At 38.6% G+C, this 19450-nt stretch overlaps 1 protein-coding gene across 2 annotated transcripts in view; it reads right to left on the bottom strand.

The window, feature by feature from the left end:
- Positions 1–2692: 2692 nt before the first annotated feature.
- GPR137B (G protein-coupled receptor 137B) overlaps positions 2693–19450 on the bottom strand; it is a 69463-nt gene continuing 52705 nt past the window's right edge. Inside the window, exons 6-7 of one of the 2 annotated variants that reach the window (XM_019032025.4) lie at positions 8523–8647; positions 2693–6641 (exon numbers count right to left, since the gene is read on the bottom strand). In XM_019032025.4, coding sequence (XP_018887570.3) covers positions 6593–6641; positions 8523–8647 — 174 coding nt within the window. In that variant the 3' untranslated portion in view covers positions 2693–6592. The remainder of the gene's footprint in view (positions 6642–8522; positions 8648–19450) is intronic. The other variant, XM_004028636.5, reaches the window with a different exon arrangement.

The following is a 19450-nucleotide window of genomic DNA, read 5'->3' as shown; positions in this document are numbered from 1 at the left end:
ATCTTAGAATCCGTCATATGTATTTAGCTGTGTATCTGCTTCTGTTTCTCTGTATCTGTTTCTATTTCATTGCTCTATTTAGTCATGCACTAGTACCACATTGTTTTAATTACCCAGGCTTTAGTTTTAATCTAGTGCATTGGTCCTCCCTCATTCCTCCCCCGCCCACCTTTTTTTTTTTTTTTTTTTACAGTTTTTCTAACTGTTCTTATTTTTCCATATGAGCTTTAAAAAATTCTTGACATATAGAGCATACTAAAACTGTCCAACTCAAGTTCTCTCCCAAGGGTTGCACTTTTAACCACTTATTTTGTCACTGTTCTTTTGATACTTTACCTGATAAAGAGACACTTTTTACTACTTTTAAATTATTAGTGTTCTATTTGGCAGTGCCCAAACAGGTGACGGCAGATAGAGGCAGGATGCAATGCCTGTGTGGAAAGAATGTCATCTAAGTGCTTCTATTTTAAGATAGTCTCTAGGAATGATTTAAGGACTGTTCTCATGTAAAATCCCTATTTCCTTTTTTATTCCATTACGAATTATTTGCCCAAAAGTTGGATATCTGTCAAAGATTCATAAGACAAGAGGGAGAGACCCTTAAATAAGTACTAAACTTGTAAAATCAATATGTGGATAAAAGTGCAAGTACAAGAAGTTACTTTGAAAAAAAAAAAAACAGACATCTACCAAAAAACAGGATTTGACTATTCATTCACTGTTATAGGAGCTGGGACTATAGCAGTGAACAAAACAGACAAACATTCCTGCCATCATATAACTTAAGACATTATAACCTACCTAGATTGTAGTGAGAATGCACCAAAAGAAAAAATACATCAACCAAAGGGGAATGGCCAACTAGACACCTATCTAGTGCAGAAGGTGTCCTCAACATGAATGAATCTTAGTGTCGTCTTGACAATGCCATCAGATTGTCATAGATTGATGCTATTAATCAATTAAAGTCATACCCCTAACACTGGTCAGAGCGGAGTTAACATTCCAAGCAACATTCTGGTATCATTTAACTTCTGCTATGGCTTTCCTTCATAGAATATACCTCCAAATGGGTGTGTGTTCTGTTCCCTTTAATGAGCTTAAACCTGCAAACCTGGAGCCCAGACTCTTGGCTACTGAATCCACCAAGGAGATAGCACTCAAAGGATACTAAGTTACACATATTTAATGGCCCTGGTAAAGCACTATTTGTTTAGGATAAATGCATGCTAATCCATTAATGCAGTTAATCCGTTCAAGGAGCACTGTAACTTGGGCCTGCCAAGAGACTGGAGGGACTGTTGTAGGTTAGCGCGATTCATGGGGAAAAGGTCATAGTAACAGGAATCAATAGAAAAAGGGGGCAATTTTGGGAATCTTATAGGCATCTGATCTCCACTTAAGTTCAGGGGCAGAAAATCTGTTCTGGACATAGAAAGTCTAATATTTTGAGTGGTAGGACATCCAAGGTCCAAAAGGGCAGACCAGGTTTGGAGCTAGAGAATTAGTATTAGCAAGATGTTAATCAGTTTGAGAAAACAGAAGACAGGGTCCAGCCATAGTTCAAGGACTAGAGGTAGAGAATCCAGACTTGGAGGAACCAGGTAGATGTCATTAGGAGTTGCTGAGTCACTGGATTTAGATCTTACGACCCTGAACCCATAATTAATGACCTGGGCAGCCAATCTCAGAACTCCACACGGAATGAATGTAGTATCAGTGCCCTGGCCCATAGGAACCGGGCAACAGGTATAGGGACTCTGACACAGATCTAGGTTATGGGCACAGGGACATCCTCAGAAGACTTCAACGTATTTTGACCCTTGGTGCAAGAGTTCTTCATGTATCCTTGCTAAGGGCCTAGAGTAACATTAATACGTGGGTGTTCCTGAGTATAGACTAGGATCCACAGAAACGTGACAAGTGCCTAGTCCAGCGTCTCACATATAACAGGTACTGAATAGACATTGAATCCCACTCTTATCTTCACTGTTCATTGTTAAATGTTTCCTCACTTTAATCCGTTTATTAATTGAATCTTTTTGATGAGAAGAATTCCACAATTTTAGCCTGATCCTTTTCAGCAGCTCCTCCATCTGGACCCATGTCTTAAGTAGCATGATACACAGTTAGAAATGTCCTTTAATACAAAATTCTCACATAAGATGAAAACTGGGAATGCATATTAGATGTGTCTCTGATCAGATCTATGCTAGTCTCTTCTTCATCATGCAACAATCTAAAGTGAAAGAATGGTATGTTTTAGATAAACGTTGTCTAGTTGCAAATCTCGATAAAAGTTTCAAATATTTAGACCCATTTAGTTCTAATATTAAGTTTACCTTTACTGTTAAAAGATAAAAGCAAGTAATATCCACTATGTAAATATGAGAACCTTTTTCTCACAGTGCTTCTCAAGTTCTAGGGTTTACTAATATGTATTCCTTTCTTAATAAGGTTTAAGTGTTCAACTAGGTGTTGGCCCAGCACTAAGGTCAACAAAGAGCAGTTGACTTGGATTTTGGTGAAAGAGGAAATTTGAGGAGGCATTAGTAGTGAGTGTGCCTTATCTGAGTAGCTAAATTTAACCAGCAAAGCTTTTAATTTGCCTGATACATTCAAGAGAGAATTGGTATAAATATGATTGATGTGTATATTGTAATAGTCAAACCTTCTTACAGTCACAACTCTGTAACATACTCTAGATGTTTTAATCAGCAGCTCAACTGAGTTCGTTGTAAAAAGGGTAAAGAACCAATGAAAAATATCTGTACAATATTCTTAGACAATTAGCTGCAGAGGTAGACACCTATTCCAATAGTCAGAGAAACTATTTCCAACAGTTAACCCAGAAACGTTCACATGAAACTTTTCACTGTTGCATCAGACTTAGCTAAATGATGGCACAAAATTTTCAGTGATTCCCTCTTCCCCATATACTTCAACTTTCTAATCATCAGGGCTTTAATTTCATCGTGTTGCTTTAAAACAAGAGGACATTTGGGTATTTTGCAACCAGTAATCACCATTCCTTTTCCTCTTAGCATTTAATATTCCACATAAGTAGTTTTTTTGTTTTGTTTTGTTTTTTTGAGACCGAGTCTCACTCTGTTGTCCAGGCTGGAGTGCAGTGGCGCAATGTCCGCTCACTGCAAGCTCCGCCTCCTGGGTTCACACCATTCTTCTGCCTCAGCCTCCCAAGTAGCTGGGACTACAGGCACCCGCCACCACGCCTGGCTAATTTTTTGTATTTTTAGTATAGACGGGCTTTCACCGTGTTAGCCAGGATGGTCTAGATCTCCTGACCTCGTGATCCTCCCGCCTCGGCCTCCCAAAGTGCTGGGATACAGGCGTGAGCCACCGCGCCCAGCCAGAAGTAGTTTTGTTAGTGTACCTAGTAGAACAAGTAAATTAGAAAGCCAAAGGGAATTTTAATTTTCCTTACTTACTAAGAAGGAAGGAGAGTTTGATGTAATCAATCATAGTTGTTTTGTATTCCGTGTTTACAACACTTCTAGAAACTTTAGCATTACATTTTTAAAAGGGGAATGAGGAAAATAGGCACTTAGAACATTTTTATACTATCATCTAACAAAAATAATAGTTCAAATAAATCCCAGTAGCTTCATCATAAAAGTAGACTGACTTCTCTCAGTTAATGCTGGGTATTCCAATTTTTCTGCCAGTAACAACAGAACTGTGTTTACATATTACAGGATGAGTATGATATTAGTGATAGTCTTATCACTATTTTTAAAAATATATCTTCCCTTAGCTGACCTAATACTGAAGGACTGCAGGACTTTCTGAAGATGTAACTTAAAGGAGTTTAAAACATGCTGAGTCTGCCTTTAAATTAACAATTAGTAATACAGTGTGACCACAATAATCTGTTAAAGCTATTTAGAATAATAGCTTATAATGTGTTAAGGCAACTTGAATAAGTGTAGGGTTCACTTCAGTGTAGAATTTTCCCTGATAACTACTTTAAATGCTATGTTACCCCAATTTTTTCGTGTACTAGAAGACAAGAATGTTGTTATGTAGGATTATGCAGAGTGAAGGTGTTCTATACAAATGAAAAGCCCAATGATGATCAATTTGAAACTTGAGATCCCAATTTTAAATACTACCAAAACAATAGTAGACTTCATCTGTGAAATCAATGCCCAGAGATCAGTTATTCCTGAAGATCAAAATGAGAAGAGTCATTTGAAATGGGTTGCATCATGTAGTAGGACTTGTTAATATAAGTTCCTTTTCATTGGACCTTCCCTCTGTCCCCAGATGAGCATTCCTAGGCAGAGAAGAAACGTGCCTTGTTTCTGGTAATAGTACTTCCTCTAGAACCTTATCTCTGTTTTATAGAAAAGCAGAGCATTTAGCCTCCCAATAGGCAGTTTTATGGCTCCAGGATATATATAGTGGAGTTTTTAGAATGGCACTTCCGGTCTGGGAGGTAGTATTTCATAACATGTTTTTTTACTTAAATGAAAGATGACTGACTTACTTAAAAGGAATTGTCTGGAACATGGCTGACAGGCATCATGCTACAGCATATTGCAGTGCTATTGCCATTTTTAAATGTGCAGCCTCCAATAGGCTCTTTACAGAGCTATTTAGAAGTAAGCGCATTATTTTAAATATAGTTGGAGATTACAGAAAAAACTATTAGGATTCCACATAGTCTTAGCTTAACGGCTTGGGGTATTTGTTATTAATGCCCTTTATGGACCCTCTTATTTTCTCCTTGAATGTAATCAACATTCAGTGAGTTCGGAAAGGGGTGTACTCTTGATGTGGCCCTGAGGTAATGCATATTAGATTTCATTAGGCTGAAAAAAAACTATGCAGAATCTGTGAATATAGCAGAGGAGGTTTAATAGGATAAGTCAGCTACATTTTTAATGTTATCAACTTATCATTAATGTGTATACATTAGCGCCCTACTGAAAGGAAGTACCAGTCTTTGGGCAAAACTTGAGAGATTCCTTGAGGAACCTACGGCCTGAACCTTAAAAAAAAAAAATCTCTAAAGACCTTACAGTCTGCTGCTTTGCCATTTCATTTTAATTATCAACACTGGAGTTGCAATTGGCTAAGTTGTCAACTGTATTTTAGGAGTCTACCAATGTGGCACTCAGAATCGGAGTGACCATCAGTGACCTAAAGAGGTAAGATTTGTGGAATACTTTAGTCCAAAAGCTTTAAAAAACTATTAGACCATATATTCTATATTTTTAAAGTGAATTATGCATAAAAGTCTGTGCAAACTACAACATAATTGCAGTAACATTCTCAAGAAAAAAAAAAGCCCCTAGTATACTTTAGCATTATTATTTAAGTTATACAAAATACATCTTTATAAAAGTACAGATTTTCTTTAAAAAGTTTAAATTATACCCACTGAAATAGCAAGGCTCCCTCTTTAGTACTAAAATAAGGGTTTATCAGTCTACATTATTGCTTAGTCCTATGGGGCCATTGGAAACCTGTAACAAGTAAAAATCAAGTTCTATTTCTTAAGGAAAAGTGCCCTAAAAATTCAGCTGTCACTACGCTTTTCTGAAGCTTTTCATCTGAGGAATCGTCCATAAAACTGTTAACTGATGCTACCCAAGGCTTGGTTTGTCAGGATCCAAAGTTGAGTCTTGCAAAGTTCCTGCTTGTGCCAGGAAGCTGTTAGTTTGTTGTCCCCAATCATAGTAATCTGGAGCAAAACTTAAAAAGAAAAAAATATTTCAGTGACTTGAAACATTATATAGTATGTATGACATAGTCTAGTTTAGGTAGACAGAGCTGAGTTTTTGTGTAAACTATAGATAACTCTAAAGTTCTTTTAAATGGCTCTTAAAGTCCATTTTCCCACAAAACAATGCTACACACAGGGCTGAAATGCCCACCGACAACTCTACTGAATTCTTTAGAGCACAGAAGTATACAGCATGACTAGAGAACCCAGCCAGTCACTATGTATAGGAAATGTTTTCAGCAACAAACTGCATCTGAATCCTAACATGGAGTACAGCTCACAACCTGTGGTGGTGTCTTCGGACAAATAACTTCTATGCCTCAATTTCCTCATCTTAGAATGGGAGTAGTATTAGTAACTACGTCGTGGGCCTATTGTGGGGACTGAGTTAACATCTGTAAAGTACTTAGAACAGTATCTAATATATAGTTAATTCTCAATAGACGTAAGTCATTTTCATTATAATTATGTTCCTCTATGTAGTAGAAAGGGGGTCTTTTCTTCACCATATAGGTAGTGAGGACTCCCTCAGCTCTAAGTCATTTCTGGCAGGTGAGAGGGTAGGATAGCTCTAGCAGAATATGGGTTTAAAGGGGAAAAAAAACTAATAGAAGATGCAGTGGGGTAACTGGAAAAGAACAGTTTTAGGGAAGAGGTGGAGCTCAAAATCTGAGTGACCCACAGGACAGCTTTTGACTTCAAGAAGTCCTTCTTGTTTGTTGGCTTGCTTCCAGCTTACGTTCTTTACATCTGCTGGCTCAGCGGATTGGGCAGCTTTCTTCTTTTTTCTCAGCGACAATCTTTTTTATCCTATCTGACCAGGATTTCTCTGCTCCCCGATCACTGAGAAAGCATGTATTCTCCCAGCTTTTCTTCAGTACTTCTGTCCCTAAAACAAGGACTCTTTTCAGAGCTCTCTTAAAGTTTTCTAAAGACTTTCACTGTTACTAACAAGGAGTAAAAAGGCAAGCATATATTTTTTATCATTTCATCCCAGAGGGAAAAAAGTTGTAAAGTTGTTAATGCTAAGTCTTTAATCTTACAAAAGATTACATAAGATAACCTTCCACTTCTAAGAAGCTCCCCTTTCCCAGGAACAGGATGGGGGTCCTGAGAGGACAAGCAGAGAGAAGACAGGCTTGGCAGGCACTATGTCAGCCCTTTTGGCTCCTCTCACCCCTGCTGGCCTTGCTGGCCTCACCGTCTCAGAGCCACAGGCTGAAAGGGGAAACATGATAGTCATCGGGTAGTGGAGTATGGCTGAGCACAGCAGGCTGAGGAAAAGGGAAGGGAATCCCAATAGCTACTACCCTTCCTGTTTGCAGACCATGCCCATGCTGAGGTAAGCAAAACTTGGAATCCTGGGGTGGATCTCTGCTATGGTTGCAATTTCAGGTGCTTCCCTCTTTTTATTTGCCTTCCCAATTCACTGAAAATTAGGCGATGGCAGCGGACTGGTAGTTCATGTATTGTCTTACACCCTCTATGTATGCTGCTTTGAACTCTCAGTATTTAACTGCCCTTTCCACATTTTCTGGGCCAGATCCGCATGTAGATTCAAGGAAGGAGACTCCTGCTATTAAAACTCACATGAAAGTATAACATAAGCGTAGGTGAGACTAAGAGGATACTTATATACAAACTGTTTACATAGTATGGTGATTCAGAAAACAAATTTGAACAAAACTGCCTGAGTTAGAATTGTAGCCTAATCACTTGCTAGCTGTGTGACCTTGGACAAGTTACCTACCCTCTAGATACCTCAGTTTCATCTGTATTATGAGGCTAATAATAGTACTGACCTCTCAGGACTGTTAAGACTAAATGAGTTGATATTTGTGAATCCTTAGAACAGTGTCTGATACAGAGTAGATGTTATAGAAGTATTTATTAAATAAGTATTCATGAAAATTGAGACCAAAGTAAATACCCTTCATGTAAATGAAATTTTAAGAACTGACATCATTCAAATTTGAGAACTTGGTCCTTTATAATGTATAATTTATTCTAATAAATAAATACTACTGCATTTACTCTCTAGCTTTAGAACATGTGATTAAAGATATCATGTTCCATTGAGTAATTCCACAGACAAGTGCTATATTTTCCTCTTGGAGATTCAGAGCACACATTAGCATATTACAGGCTTGCTCGGCATTTTCTAAAAAGTTTTTTTTCTGGCCGGGTGCAGTGGCTCACGCCTGTAATCCCAGCGCACTTTGGGAGGCCAAGGTGGGCAGATCACTTGAGGCCAGGAGTTCAATCCAGCCTGGCCAACGTGGCAAAACCCCGTCTCTACTAAAAATAAAAAAATTAGCTGGGTGCAGTGGCGCACACCGGTAATCCCAGCTACTCAGGAGCCTGAGGCACAAGAATTACTTGAACCTGGGAGGGGGAGGTTGCAGTGAGCCAAGATTGCACCACTCTGCACTCCAGCTGGGCAACAGAGTGAGACCCTATCTCCAAAAAATAAAAAAGTTGATTATCATTTCCTTTTGCACAGCATAACTATTAAGAAAATAGTGTTTCATGGAATATTGTTTAGGAAACACTACTGTATACAGTAATGCTATGGGGCTTTAAAAAAATCGGATGTCCTTTCTCATTCCTGAATGTTTCACATAAGTAAAATGATCTACTGATAATCCAGTCTTATACCACCTAAGGCTGCACAGTTTTAATGTAGGAATTTTCTTTTAGCTTGAATCTATTTAACTGGTGTAACCCTTCCCTCCTGATGAGGCTTGTCTAACATGAAGTAGGGTCTTACCCTCCCTGAAGTCCCTGAGGGGCAATGTTCCAGGCAAGGTCATCATCACTGTCGTATCTTCGAGGGTTGTCAAAGAAATAAGATCTGGGACTGAATCCATGGCTGGGGACCATTCCAGGGTTGGTCTAGAAAGACAGGTAATCATTCAGCATACTTACAGACATCATGCCTTGCACCAGACAAAAATAAGATCTCTTTCCTGTAGGAGACTAAAGATGTTCTATTCATTTGAATGTAGGCTATATCTGTTCAGCTGGAATATTCATTTCAGTTACTCTTATGCTTGAGATGGATTCGCCTTGCCTTGTATCAGTATGGGCAAAATCTTCTATCAGAGTCTTGCTTGCAACAGTGAGTCATCATTGTTTTAATCCCTTATTGAAAAGCTAGATGATGAGTAACTATATGCCAATAAATTGTAAAATCTAGAAGAAATGGGCAAATTCCAAGACACATACAGCCTACCAAGACTAAACCGGAAAGAAGTCTAAAACCTGAACAGACCAATAACAAGTCTTTTATTCTACCTAACTAGAATTTCTCTGCTCCCTAATCCACTAAGAAAGCAATGTTTTCTCCCAGCTTTTCTTCAGTTCTTCTGTCCCTAAAACAAGGGTTCTTTTCAGAGCTCTCTTAAGGTTTTCTAAAGACTTTCACTGTTAGTAACAAGGAGAAAAAAGGCAAGAGATCAAAGCCATAATAAAAAGTCTCCCAGTAAAGAAAAGCCTGGGACCCAATGGCTTCACTGCAGAATTCTACCAAACATTTAAAGAAGAACTAATGTCAGTCATACTCAAACTAATCCAAAAAAAAAATAAGAGGAAGAGGGAGTACTTCTACACTCATGGAGGAGGCCAGTATTACTCTGATACTAAAACCAAAGACACATAAAACTGTAGGCCAATATCTCTGATAAATATTGATGCAAAAATCTTCAACAAAATACTAGTAAACCAAATTCAACAATACCTTGGAAAGATTATTCACCATGACTAAGTGGGATTTATCCATGTGATACAAGGATGGCTCAACATAACACAAATAAATGTGACACATCATGTTAACAGAATGAAAGATAAAAACCATATGATCATTTCAATTGATGCTTAAAAAGCACTTGATAAAATTCAGTGTTCCTTCATGATAAAAACCCTCAAACCGGGGAAAGAAGAAACATACCTCAACATAATAAAAGCCATATATGACAGACCCATAGCTAGTATCATACTGAATAGGGGAAAACTAAAAGCCTTTCCTCTAAGATCTGGAACACACAGTCACCACACTGTTGTTATTAAACATAGTACTGGAAGTCCTAGCTAGAGCAATCAGACAAGAGAAAGGGCATCCAAATTGGAATAGAAAAAGTCAAATTAATGACTCCACAAAAAGTATGAGAATAAATTCAGTAAAATTGCACAAAAAATCAGTAGCATTTCTATATACCAAGAGTGAACAATCTGAAAAAGAAACAAAAAGTAATCCCACTTATAATAGCCACAAATAAATACCTAGAAATTAACCAAAGAAGTGAAAGAGCTCTATAATGAAAACTATAAAACATTTAAAGAAACTGAAGAGGACACCAAAAAATGGAAAAATATTTTCTGTTCATGGATTGGAGGAATCAATATTGTTAAAATGGCCATACTACCCAAAGCAATCTACAGATTCAATGCAATCCCCATCAAAATACCAATGATATTCTTCACAGAAATAGAAAAAACAATCCTAAAATTTATACAGAACCACAAAAGACCCAGAATAGCCAAAGCTATTTTAAGCAGAACAAAACTGGGAGAATCAACATGAGCTGACTTCAAATTACACTACAGAGTTATAGTAACTAAAACAGCATGGTACTGGTATAGGAACAGACACATAGGGCCAGGCGCGGTGGCTCACGCCTGTAATCCCAGCACTTTGGGAGGCTGAGGCAGGCAGATCATGAGGTCAGGAGATCAAGACCATCCTGGCTAACACGGTGAAACCCCATCTCTACTAAAAATACAAAAAATTAGCTGGGTGAAATGGTGGGTGCCCGTAGTCCCAGCTACTTGGGAGGCTGAGACAGGAGAATGGCGTGAACCTGGGAGGCGGAGCTTGCAGTGAGCCGAGATCATGCCATTGCACTCCAGCCTGGGTGACACAGCAAGACTCTGTCTCAAAAAAAAAAAAGAAAGAAAAGAAACAGACACATAGACCAATGGAACAGAATAGAGACCCCAGAAACAAATCCACACACCTACAGTGAACTCATTTTCAACAAACTGCCAAGAACATACACTGGGGAAAAGACTCTTCAATAAATGGTGCTGGGAAAACTAGATATCCATATGCAGAAGAATGAAACTAGACCACTATCTCTCACCAGATACAAAAATCAAATAAAATGGATTAAAGACTTAAACCTAAGACCTCAAACTATGAAACTACTACAAGAAAACATTGGGGAAAATCGCCAAGACATGGGTCTGGGCAAAAATTTCTTGAGAGTGTCCCTATGGGCACTGCCATCATGGCAGAGGTTTGGGGCTAAAGAGCAGAGAATTTGTTTCCTGAAGAAGCAAAAGTTCAACAGGCAGGGAATGGATCCCAGATTTGCATCTGGATCTAGATTCTGTTCATCTATTCTATTTACTTATAAATACTTTGAGGGGAAGATGGTGGATAGGAGACAGGGCTTACATGCAGCTCCCACTTGGACAGACAGAACAGTGTGTGGAGAGTCACACCATGGACTTTTGCTCCAGGAACCACCACAGGAGCATACCAGGAAAACTGAAGGAATTCACAGACACTTGGAAAGAAGTGGCAGGCCACTGCAAATTCTGAGACAGGTGAAAAACTCTGGTGCTCTCTTGAAAGTGCCACCTCCTGGCTGGAGGCCAACCAACTCAGGACATTACAGCAACTCATGACAGATCCCCTGCTCCAAGGAAGGAGAAAACAACAGCTAATTCTACTGCCTCCAACATCCTGGCTAAACAGTGGTCCTGAGTCTGTCCATGGTGGCAACTTCATTGCTAGCATAAAGCATTTAAGAAAGCCAGCATACTAAACATACTTACAACCAAGGACTTTCACAGAGTCTACTTCAATCCCCTGCCACCTCCACAGGAGCAGGTGCTGGTATCTACAGCTGGGAGACCTGAAAATGAATTGCATCACAGGACTCTTTGCAGACATTCCCCAGCACCAGTCCAAAGCCCGGTAGCCCTGCTGGGTGACTAGACCAAGAAGAGCAATAACAATCACTGCAGTCTGGCTCACAGGAAACCCCATCACTAGGAGAAGGGGAAGCAACCCCATATCAAGGGACCACCCAGACAAAAGAATCTGACCAGCAGCTTTGAGTTCTAGATTTTTCCAGTGAAATAGTCTACCCACATGAGAAGGAATCAGAAAAGCAGTTCTGGTAATATGACAAAACAAGGTTCTATAACCAGGCTCATGCCAGCTCTCCAGCAATGGATCTAAACCAAGAAGAAATACCTGAATTACCAGATAAATAATTAAGAAGGTTGATTATTAAGCTACTCAAGGAGATACCAGAGAAAGGTGAAAACCAACTTAAGTAATCTTTTTTTAAATACAGATATGGATGAAAATGTCTCCAGAGAAACAGATATAATAAAAAACTGTCACAACTTCTGGAAATGAAAGACGCACTTGGAGGATAAAAAATTCACTGTAAAGTTTCAACAAGAGAATCAAGTAGAAAAGAAAGGACTTCAGAACTTGAAGACAAGGCAATTACCCAATCCACAAAGACAAAAAAGAATTTACAAAATGAACAGAGCCTCCAATAAATTTGTGATTATGTTAAATGGCCAAACATAAGAATAATTGGTGTTCCTGAAGATGAAGAGAAATCTAAAGTTTGGAAAACATATTTGAGGGAATAATCAAGGAAAACTTCCCTGGCCTCACTAGAGATCTAGACATCCAAATACAAGAAGCTCAAAGAACACCTGGGAAAATAATTGCAAAAAGATGATCAGGCACAGTCAGGTTATCTAAAGTCAAGACAAAGGAAAGAATCTTAAAAGCTGTTTAACAGCAGATTTCTCAGGAGAAACCCTATAAGCCAGAAGGGATTGGGGTCCTATCTTTAGTCTCTTCAAACAAAATAATTGTCAGCCAAGAATTTTGTATCCAGCAAAACAAAGCTTCATAAATGAAGGAAAAGATACAAAGTCTTCAGACAACCAAATGCTAAGAATTTGCCACTACCAAGCCAGCACTACAAGAAATGCTAAAAGGAGTTCTAATTCTTGAAACAAAACCTCAAAACACACCAGAATAGAACCTCTTTAAAGCATAAATCTCACCAGGCCTATAAAACAATGAAAAAAAAAGTATTCAGGCAACAACTGGCATGATGAATAAAACAGTCTCACATCTCAATACTAATGTTGAGTGTAAATGGCCTAAATGCTCCATTTAAAAGATACAGAATGGCAGAATAGGTAAAAAAAAAATCCACAAATCAAGTATCTGCTGTCTTCAAGAGACTCAACTAATGCATAAGGACTCACATAAACTTAAGGTAAAGGGGTGGAAAAAGATATTCCATGCAAATGAAAACAAAAAGTAAGCAGGAGTAGCTATTCTTTTATCAGACAAAATAGACTTTAAAGCATCAACAGTTAAGACAAAGAGAGACATTATTTATTAATAAAAGGATCAGTCCAACAGGAAAATATCACAATCCTAAATATATATGCACCTAATATGGGAGCCCCCAAATTTATAAAACAATTATTATTAGACATTAAGAAATGAGATAGCAACACCATAGTGGGGTACTTCAGTACTCCACTGACAGCACTAGACAAGCCATCAAGACAGAAAGTTAACAAAGAAACAATGGACTTAAATTATACCCTAGAACAAACGGACTTAACAGATACTTACAGAACATTCTACCCAACAACTGCAGAATATACATTCTTTTCATTGGCACATAGAACATTCTCCAAGATAGACCATATGATAGGCTATGAAATGAGTCTAAATCAATTTAAGAAAATTGAGATTACATCAAGTACTCTCTCAGACCACAGTGGAATATAAAATTGGAGATTAACTCCAAAAGGAACCCTCAAAACTATATAAATGCATGGAAATTAATGTGCTCCTGAATGACCTTTGGGTCAACAATGAAATCAAGATGGAAATTAAATTCTTAGAACTGAATGATAATAATGACACAACTTACCAAAACCTCTGAGGCACAGCAAAAGTGGGGCTGAGAGGAAAGTTCACAGCATTAAATTCCTACATCAAAAAAGTCTGGAAGAGCACAAATAGAAAATCTAAGGTCCTACCTCAAGGAATTAGAGAAACAAGAACAAACCAAACCCAAACCCAGCAGAAGAAAAGAAATAACAAAGATCAGAGCAGAACTAATGAAACTGAAACAAAAAGGCAATACCAAAGATAAATGAAACAAAAAGCTGATTCTTTGAAAAGATAAACAAAATTGATAGACCATTAGTGAGATTAACCAAGAAGACAGAAGATCCAAATAAGCTAAATTAGAAACAAAATGGGAGATATTACAACTGACACCACAGAAATACAAAAGATCATTCAAGGTTACTATGAACACCTTTACAGAAACTAGAAAATCAAAATATACAACCCTCCTAGATTAAATTAGGAAGAAATAGAAACTGAACAGACCAATAACAACTAGTGAGATTGAAACAGCAATAAAAACATTTCCAACAACAAAAAAAGTCCAGGACCAGGTGGATTCACAGCTAATTTCTATCAGATATTCGAAGAAGAATTGGTACCAATCTTATTCTGAAACTGTTCCAAAAGATAGTGAAAGAGGGAATCCTCCCTAAATCATTCTATGAAACCAGTATCACCCTAATACCAAAACCAGGAAAGGACATAGCAAAACTATGTTTATCCCTGATGAACATAGATGTAAAAATCCTCAACAAAATATTAATAGCTAACTGAATCCAACAGCATATCGAAAAGATAATCCACCATGATCAAGTGGGTTTCATACCAGGGATGCAGGGATGGTTTAACACACGAGTCAATAAATGGGCTATATCACATAAACAGAATTAAAAACAAAAATCATATGATTATCTCAATGGATGCAGAAAAAGCATTTGAAAAAATCCAGCATCTCTTTAGGACTAAAGCCCTCAGCAAAACTGGCATAGAAGGGACATACATCAAGGTAATAAAAGCCATCTATGACAAACCCACAGCCAACATTATACTGAATCAGGAAAAGTTGAAAGCATTCCACCTGAGAAATGGAACAAGACAAGGAAACCCTCTTTCACCACTTCTATTCAACATAGTACTGGAAGTCCTTAGCCAGAGCAATCAGACAACAGCAAGAGGGCACCCAAACCAGTAAAGAGTAAGTCAAACTGTCACTGTTCACCAATGACATAATCGCATACCTAGAAAACCCTAAAGACTTATCCTAAAAGCTCCTAAAACTGATCACCAACAACGACCAAGCTGAGAATCAAATAAGGAACTCAGCCCCTTTTACAACAGCTGCAAAAACAAAATACTTAGGAATATACCTAACCAAGGAGGTGAAAGCTCTCTACAAGGAAAGCTACAAAACACTGCTAAAAGAAATCACAGATGACAGAAACAAATGGAAACACATCCCCCATGCTCATAGATGGGTAGAATCAATATTATGAAAGTGACCATACTGCCAAAAGCAATCTACAAATACAATGCAATTCCCATCAAGATACCATCATCAGGCTGGATACAGTGGCTCACACCTGTAATCCCAGCACTTTGGGAGGCCAGGCAGGTAGATCACTTCAGGTCAGTAGTTCGAGGCCAGCCTGGACAACATGGCAAAACCCTGTCTCTACTAAAAAATGCAAAAGTTAGCCAGGTGTGGTGGTGCATACCTATAATCACAGCTACTTTGGAGGCTGAGGCACAAGAATTACTTGAACCTGGGAGGCAGAGATTGCAGTGAGCCAATATCACACCACTGCACTCCAGCCTGGACGACAGAGCAAGACTCTGTCTCAAAAAAACAAAAAGGTCATCGTTCTTCACAGAAATAGAAAAAATTCTAAAATTCATATGGAACCAAAAAAGACCGTGCATACCCAAAGCAAGACTAAGCAAAAAGAACAAATCTGGAGGTATCACATTACCCAGCTTCCAACTATACTACAAGGCTATAGTTACCAAAAAAGCATAGTACTCGTATAAGAATAGGCAGGCAGGGCCGGATGCAGTGGCTCAAGCCTGAAATCCCAGCACTTTGGGAGGCCGAGGCGGGTGGATCACTTGAGGTCAGGAGTTCAAGACCAGCCTGGTCAACATAGTGAAACCTCGTCTCTACTAAAAATACAAAAATTAGCTGGGCATGGCGGTAGATGCCTGTAATCCCACCTACTCAGGAGGCTGAGGCAGGAGAATCACTTGAACCTGGGAGGCAGAGGTTCCAATGAGCCGGGATTGCGCCACTGTGCTCCAACCTGGGTGACAGAGTGAGGCAGGTACACCAATGGAACAGAATAGAGAACCCAGAAATAAGGCCAAATATTTACAGACAACTGATCTTCAACAACACAAATAAAAACACAAAGTGGGGAAAGGACACCCTGTTCAACAAATGGTGCTGGGATAATTGGCAAGCCACATGTAGAACAATGAAGCTGGATCCTCATCTCTCACCGTATACAAAAATCAACTCAAGATGGATCAAAGACTTAAATCTAAGACCTGAAACCAGAAAAATTCTAGAAGATAACATCAGAAAAAACTCTTCTAGACATTGTCTTAGGCAAAGAGATCATGACCAAGAATCCAAAAGCAAATAAAACAAAAACTAAGATAAATACATGGGACCTAATTAAACAAAAAGTCTTCTGTACAGCAAAGGAAATAATCAGCAGAGTAAACAGACAAGTCATAGAGTAGGAGAAAATATTCACAGACTATGCATCCAGCAATGGACTAATATCCAAAATCTTCAAGAACTCAAACATATCAGCAAGAAAAAAAAACAACTAATCCCATCCAAAAGTGGGCTAAGGACATGAATAGACAATTCTCAAAAGAAGATATCCAAATGGCCAAGAAACATGAAAAAATCCTCAACATCACTAATTCTCAGAGGAATGCAAACCAAAACCACAATGAGATGCCCCATACCTTACTCCTGCAAGAATGACCATAATTCAGAAATTAAAAAAATAACAGATGTTGGCATGGATGTAGTAAAAAAGAACACTTTTATACTGCTGGTGGGAATCCCACTTACTGGGTATCTACCCAGAGGTAAAGGAGTCATTATATGAAAAAGACACTTGTGCAGGCATGTTTATAGCCACACAATCCACAGTTCCCAAAATACAAAAATATGGAACCAGCCTAAATGCCCATCAACCAACTAGCGGATAAAGAAAAATGGTATATATATACCATGGAATACTACTCAGCCATAAAAAGGAATGAAATAGCATCCACAACAACCTGAATGGAGTTGGAGACCATTATTCTAAGTGAAATAACTCTCAGGAATGGAAAACCAAACATCATATGTTCTCACTTATAAGCAGGAGCTGAGCTATGAGGATGCAAAGGGATAAGAGCGATATAATGGAATTGGGGACCTGGGGGAAGGGTGGAAGAGGGTGAGGGATAAAAGACTACACATTGGGTACAGTGTACAATGCTAAGGTAATGGGTGCACTAAAATCTCAGCAGTCACCACTAAACAACTTTTCCATGTGACCAAACACTACCTATTCCCCAAAAACTTTTGAAATTAAGACTAAAATTAAAAAATAATAATAATTCTTGGCCACGCACAGCGGCTCATGCCTGTAATCCCAGCACTGTGGGAGGCTGAGGCAGGTGGATGACTTGAGGTCAGGAGTTCGAGACCAGCCTGGCCAACATGGTGAAGACCCATCTATACGAAAAATACAAAAATTAGCTGGGTGTGGCAGCTCATGCCTGTAGTCCCAGCTATTTGGGAGGCTGACGCAGGAGAATCACTTGAACCCAGAAAGCAGAGATTGCAGTAAGCCAAGATCATGCTACTGTACTCCAGCCTGGGCAACAGAGCAAGACTCCATCTCAAAAATACATAAAAATAAAAATAAATGAATTCATGAGCAATATCCTACAAGCACAAGCAACCAAAGCAAAATGGAAAAATAGGATCATATCAAGTTAAAAGCTTTTGCACAGTAAAAGAATGAAGTCGAGACAACCCACGGAATGGGAGAAAATATTTGCAAACTACCCATCTGACAAGGGATTAACAACCAGAATATATAGGAAAAGGTGTAGTAATCAAAATTAAAAATGGGCAAAAGATTTGAACAGACATTTCTCAAAAGGCGACATACAAATGGCAAACAGGCATATCAAAAAGTGTTCATCAATGATCATCAGAGAAATGCAAATCAAAACTACAGTGAGATATTACCTCACTGCAGTTATAATGGCTTATATCTAAAAGGCAGTAACAAACGCTGGCAAGGATGTGGAGAAAAGGGAACCCTTGAACACTGTTGGTGGGAATGTATATTAGTACAAGCACTATGGAGAACAGTTTGGCAATTCCTCAAAAATAAAAATTGAGCTACCACATGATCCAGCAATCCCACTGCTGGTATCTACCCAAAAGAAGGGAAATCAGGATACTGAAGAGATATCTGTGCTCCTGTGTTTGTTGCAGCACTGTTCACAATAGCTAAGATTTGGAAGCAACCTAAGTGTTCATCAGCAGATGAATGGATAAAGAAAATGTGGAACATATACAGAATGGAGTACCATTCAGCCATAAAACAGAATGAAATCCAGTAATTTGGAACAACATGGATGAACTGGAGATGATTATGTTAAGTGAAATAAGCCAGACACAGAAAGACAAACATCGCATGTTCTCACTTATTTGTGGGATCTAAACTCAAACAATTGAACTCATGGACACAGAGAGGAGAAGGATGGTTGCCAGAGGCTGGGAAGGGTAGTGGCGGGGGGAGAGTATGGTTAATGGGGGGGAAAAAAAAGAATTTGAGTGAATGAATAAGACTTACTATTTGATAGCACTAACAACAGGGTGGACTATATAGTCAATAATAACTGTACATTTTAAAATAACTAAAAGAGTGTGATTGGATTGTTTGTAAAACAAAGGATAAATGCTTGGGATGGAGACACCATTCTCCATGATGTGAAATAATCATCACGCCTGTATCAAAACATCTCACGTACCCCATAAATATACACACCTATTATCTATGTACCCACAAAAAAATTTTTAAAAGCTAGATGATGCCCAAATTAGCCAGAATAAAGTAGATAGTTCAATTTGGATATAAATCATGACAGCAGTCATAACAATGGTGAAATCATTTGGGGAGGATTTCTCATCCCATTTCCATCTCCTGCCTCTATAATCATTTCATCCTGTTTCTGCCCCCAAACTGAGTTTACCTCTCAAAAAATTTCCAATGACTGGTCTCAGGTACACCCTAGAGGTCACTGCCAGTTTTCAATATCACAGCTGCCCTGGGATGACTGTTGGGGTTTGAAAAGCCTTTTCTGCCAGCAGCTTCTAAAAAGTAAAGTTGTCTTTGTCAGGAAAGCCTAAACAAGATCAGAACTAGATTATATGGTACACCAAATCAGGCATATGTTTTGACATCATTGTACTTAACATCAGTGACCTACTTAAAAGTGAATAGAACATGAACAGAGGTGGCCACATGACGGCTACCTAAATGTGAATTCCTGCTTTGCTGAGACTAATTGTAGCCAAACATAAGGAGCAAAGTGGAACTAACACAAGGTGGATTGCCTTAAAATTTACTCTTTTTAATAGTTTAAGAATACCTATGAGCCACGTGCAAAAGAATGAAGTTGGATCCTTATCTCACACC

This window comes from Gorilla gorilla, chromosome 1 (assembly GCF_029281585.2).
Source record: "Gorilla gorilla gorilla isolate KB3781 chromosome 1, NHGRI_mGorGor1-v2.1_pri, whole genome shotgun sequence".
NCBI classification, from domain to species: domain Eukaryota; kingdom Metazoa; phylum Chordata; class Mammalia; order Primates; family Hominidae; genus Gorilla; species Gorilla gorilla.
The sequence above is the reverse complement of the archived record's forward strand: the minus strand, read 5'-3'. Positions and strand labels throughout refer to the sequence as shown.